General features: G+C 46.8%; 1 protein-coding gene across 1 annotated transcript in view; it reads left to right on the forward strand.

Moving 5' to 3' along the window:
- The first annotated feature begins 320 nt into the window (after positions 1 to 320).
- LOC123242994 (cytochrome P450 2A13-like) overlaps positions 321 to 5244 on the forward strand; it is a 15330-nt gene continuing 10406 nt past the window's right edge. The window contains exons 1-3 of the mRNA XM_044671139.1: positions 321 to 527; positions 3520 to 3682; positions 4711 to 4860. Of these exons, the coding sequence (XP_044527074.1) occupies positions 348 to 527; positions 3520 to 3682; positions 4711 to 4860 (493 nt within the window). The 5' untranslated portion in view covers positions 321 to 347. The remainder of the gene's footprint in view (positions 528 to 3519; positions 3683 to 4710; positions 4861 to 5244) is intronic.

Here is a 5244-nt window from a genome sequence, read left to right on the forward strand (position 1 = left end):
AATTTCCATCATCAAGTTCTGAACCCCCGCCTTCATCTCTGGACCGTGATACCCTTTGAACCTCTTCCATTTCTATTTGTGCACTCTGGAATCCTCAAGTCTCTAAGCTCCCACTCCACTAGATCCCTCCCTTTCTTTGGCTGTCAGTTTGGGCTGCTCCTGGATCTCAGGGGAAGAGAAGATTGGGATTGAGAATATTATATGTGTGTTGGAGCAGGGCCAAGTCCCAGCCTCCACTCCCAAGCCCAACTATTTAAAGCAGAGACAGCCCAATTTGGACCCAGCCCTGTCTCAATACCTCTCCAACCCCCTAGCGACAGTGCAGTGAGGTTCTTGTCCCCTTCACCATGCTGGCTTCTGGGCTGCTGCTGGTGGCCCTGTTCTTTTGCCTCTCAATCCTGGTGGTACTCTCTGTATGGAGACAGAGGAAACTCCGAGGCAGCCTTCCTCCAGGGCCCACCCCGCTGCCTTTCATCGGCAACTATCTGCAGCTCAACACTGAGCAGATGTATGACTCCCTCATGAAGGTACTGAGGCTGGGGGGGGGGGCTGGGAACAAGAGGGAGAACATGGAGATACCGAGGCAGAGAAACACAAAGATGGAGAGAGACTCAAGGAGCAAAAAGGCAGAGAGACTGGGTGGGGTTGAGTGGAGGGAAGGCAGGTGCACAGAGACAGGCAAGGAGAGCTGGGAAGTCCCAGAGACAGAGACTGAGCCAGACACCAAGTGTGGCAGAGGCAGGGAGTGGTATAAAGAGATGGGGAGACAGACAGAGAATCATGAAGGCAGGGAGACACTGAAACAGATTCAGAGCACGACAGAGACCGCCACAGTGAAATCAAGAGATAAGGGATGCACAGAGAGATAGAGAGAACCAGAAGAGAAAGCAAAGACACACAGAAACAGGGAGACGGTGGAACACAGAGACAATTATGGAGAGATGGAGCCTTAGACAAAGAAACTCACAGGAGCCGAGAGAGTGAGACCCAGAAACGGAGAGACACACAGAGAGTAACAGCGGCAAAGATAGCCTGACAAGGTGTATGAGAAGTGCAAGAGAAACATACTGAGAAGCAGACAAAGAAAATGACAGGGAAACGAGCAGTGAGACATATCCGAACAATTCAGCAGAAAGGAAAAAGCAGAGATGGAGATTAAGACAACCTCAGAGACACAGAGAGATGGACTCAGAGGCAGAGAGGGAGGCAGAGAGAGATCTAGCTCCCACTCGCATAAGTGGGTTCCAGGAGGGCTGGAGGCAGACTCTGGGAGGGTTAGAGAGGAGAGGTGGAGAAAGACAGAGAAAAGTCTCTGTTTCTTACTACCAATTTGAAGAAAGTCCCTTATCTCTCTCTAGTCCTCAGTTTCTCTCTCTGAAATATATAATAGTAAAAATTTGGGTTAGTCAGATCAGGAAGGATTAGTGTAGCCTGTGAAAACAGGAGAAGCAGCAGTTCCTTGAGGAACCAGGGAGTTTTATTTGGGTTAGAGTTAGAAATTCTTTTATCCTTATATTATTTCAAGAAATAGTTTATTATTTTTTTTTTAAATTTATTTATTTATTCATTTTAAGCCCTTAATTTCGGTGTATTGTCTCATAGGTGGAAGAGTGGTAAGGGTGGGCAATGGGGGTCAAGTGACTTGCCCAGGGTCACACAGCTGGGAAGTGGCTGAGGCCGGGTTTGTAGTTTATTTTTTATAACAAGAGTCTCTTTAGCGTCCTTGAACTTGGCCCTGAGGAGTTCACATATGAGCTTCACTTCACTGATATAAACTGAAGATACTTTGCGAGCATAGCAAGCAGTGTACCCAAAAATCAGTTTATAATAAATAATCAAGTCCATTGCTTTATTTAGTTTTACAGTCGTCTATTATTTTTACACTAGGTTGGGCAAGATGGTTTTTAAGTTCTATGATTCTGTGGTTAAGAGGCTGCAGCCAAAGCCCAGAACCTTCTTTTGGGGAGGGATGAGCACAGCTAGGCTGCAAGAGAAAGTTTCAGGGGGAACAGTGGAAAAGAAGTCAAGAGAGCTGGAGAGCCAGCCTAAGAGGCTCAGAGAGGGGAAGGGAGGGAGCAGATGGAGAGAGGAGAGACTGGGGAGATCTCATGACAGAAAAATGAGGGCTAGAAGTGTAGCTTCAGACATGACTGCAGAATTATTTCAGGATGTCCAGGGCAGATGAGTGAATTGGAATAGATATGGCTCCACCACAAAATGGCATCAACCAAATATTTAAAATGCATTTTAGGGTGGGGTAGCTGGGTGGCTCAGAGGATTGAGAGCCAGGTCTAGAGACCAGAGGTCCTGGGTTCAAATCTAGCTTCAGATACTTCCTAGCTGTGTGACCCTGGACAAGCCACTTCAGCCCCATTGCCCAGCCTTTACCACTCTTCTGCCTTGGAACTAATACACAGTATTGATTCCAAGATGGAAGGTGAGGGTTTAAAAAAACTAAAAGTACTTTGAAATCCTCCTGCAGGTATCCCTGGATCCTTTCAGGTCTCAACTGAGATCCCACCCTCAGCAACAAGCCTTTCCCAGCCTTCTTAATGCTAGAACCTTCCCTCTGTTGATCATAGCCAATGTATGCTACCTAGAGCTGGTTCATACTAAGCTGTTGGCAAATTGTCTCCCCCAGTAGACTATGAGCTCCCTAAGGACAGGGACTGTCTTGACCTTTCTTTCTATCTCTAGTTCTTGGCAAAGTGCATGGCATACAGTAGGCATCAAATAAATGCTTGTTACCTTGACTTGTCACGGAAGAAGACAGAAAGATGGACTGAACAGGAAGCAACCACGGCAATCTTGTTCTCCCTTGAGGATAATAGGGTTATAGATATAGAGTTGGAAAGATGACAGGCCACTGAGTAGAAACCTTTTATTTTATAGATGTGGAAACTGAGTCAGAGATGAAGTCACTTACCCAGGGTCACAGAGCTATCAGTGTCTGAAGAAAGATTTGAACCCAGGTCTCCCTATCTCCCAGACCAGAGTCCTCAATACAATGCTGCCTCTTGAAGAATAGAAGGGTGTGTGTGTGTGTGTGTGTGTGTGTGTGTGTGTGTGTGTGTGTGTGTAAACAAACTATGTACAATAGGGGGGTTGGTGAACCTCTTCCTTGTTCTTTGTGTGTTTGAAATGCCTGCATTTGGGGGGCAGCTGGGTGGCTCAGTGGATCGAGAGCCAAGCCTAGAGATGGGAGGTCCTGGGTTCAAATCTGGACTCAAATGCTTCCTAGCTCTGTGACCCTGGGCAAGTCACTTGATTCCCATTGCTTAGCCCTTACCACTCTTCTGCCTTAGAACCAATATATAGTATTGATTCCAAGACGGAAGGTGAGGGCTTAAAAAAAAAAAAAGAAAAAAAGAAATGTCTACATCACAATTACACATTTTTGAAAAAGCTGCTGAGACAACAGGCAAGAGGATATCTTCTAGGAAGAAAGGTCTAAGAAGGAGGAAATCATGGGCCTCAGAGGAAAAATACTGCTTCTTCTGACTTCTCCATACCCTACAGATTGGGGAAAAATTCGGACCCGTGTTCACAGTGCACCTGGGATCCAGGCCCATCGTGGTCCTCAGTGGGTATGAGGCTGTGAAGGAGGCACTGGTGGACCAAGCAGAGGAGTTCTCTGGTCGGGGGAAGCAGGCCACCTTTGACTGGCTCTTTAAGGAATATGGTGAGTGTCTGTGGAGGAACTCTCATACACCCACACACAACTTTCCCCTGACCAGTGTGGCTTCCTCTAGGCAGCCTGCCAGAGTTCCTCCGTGAACTGCCATCTTCTGTCCCCTCCTCTCTCTTGTCCTGACTATCATCACTTCTCTTTGTCTCTTTCTGTCTTCTCATATCTTCCTTTCTTTTCAACTCTTATGTCTCTTCATCTCTCTTTGCCTATCCTTGTCTCCCCATTTCTCTATCTCTCCATTTCATCTTGTTCTGTGCCTCCCTCTTTTCCTCTAGCTCTCTCTGCCTCTGCATCTTTCTGTTTTTCATTTCTCTTGCACTCTCATTTTAACACCACCTCCCTCTACCTCTCCATTTCTCTTTTTGCCCCTATTCCCATCTCCCCAGTCTTTCCATATTATTTCTTGGCATCTTTTGGGGGTATCTCTTCTTAATTCCCTGTTTTTCCTTGTTCTTCTGCCTCTCACTATCTCTTCATATCTTCCATCTCTCAATCTTTCCCTCTCTCCTTGTTTCCCTATCTCTCCCTCTCTCTTCTTGTCTCTCCATTTCTCCATCTCTGTCTCTGACTGCTTTCCCATTTTCTCCCTCTTCCACCTTTCTGCCTTTCCTCATCTCTTTATCTGCCCAATCTTTCCTGATCTCTCATCATATCACTTCCTATCTTCCATCTCCCTTTGTTTCTCCTTCTTTCATTTCTATATCCACCTCTTTCTCTCTCCTTGTTTTGCCATCTTTCCTCTCTCTTCCATCTCTTCCTGCCTTCCCATGCCTCCCTGCCTCCCTATCTAGCTGCTCCCTCCTATATCCCTTCCTCTCCATTTAAATTTTTCTCTATTTCTTCCTGTCTTCCCATCTCCCTCTTTCCATTTCTCTTTGTCACTCCCTTTATATCTATCTCTTTTTGCTTCTCTCTTCCTTCTTGGTTTTTCCTGGATGCCCACGCTCTTATTCCTTGCTAGATCCTGTAGGATTACCAGGCCTGCCTGACACCCTTTCCTCCTTCTTGCTCCTATTCAGGTGTGATCTTCAGTAGTGGGGAGAGATCCCGGCAGCTCCGAAGATTCTCCATCACCACTCTCAGGGATTTTGGCATGGGCAAAAGGGGCATAGAGGAGCGTATCCAAGAAGAAGCTGGCTTCCTCATTGAAGTCTTACAAGGCACAAAAGGTAGATGACAATAAAATTATTTCAGGCAATTGCATCTTTGGTGTAGGGACAGTGACTGTCCTTTGGGGGAAGATGGAAGAGTGGGAGAGCTGGAGACTGAGTCTCTCTCTCTCTCTCTCTCTCTCTCTCTCTCTCTCTCTCTCTCTCTCTCTCTCTCTCTCTCTCTCTCTCTCTCTCTCTCCTCTCCCTCCCTCCCTCCTCTATCTCTCTCTGTCTCTCTGTCTCTGTTTCTGTGCCTGCCTCTCTCTCTCTCTCTGTCTCCATCTTTTTCTCCCCTTTGCCTCTATCCACCCTGTATGCCCTGTATGTATCTCCCCTGCCCCCCCCCATCTCTCTCTTTCTACACTTTTCTGTCTCTCCCAACACTGCCCCCATGGTGTGTCT

This window comes from Gracilinanus agilis, chromosome 3 (assembly GCF_016433145.1).
Source record: "Gracilinanus agilis isolate LMUSP501 chromosome 3, AgileGrace, whole genome shotgun sequence".
NCBI classification, from domain to species: Eukaryota; Metazoa; Chordata; class Mammalia; order Didelphimorphia; family Didelphidae; genus Gracilinanus; species Gracilinanus agilis.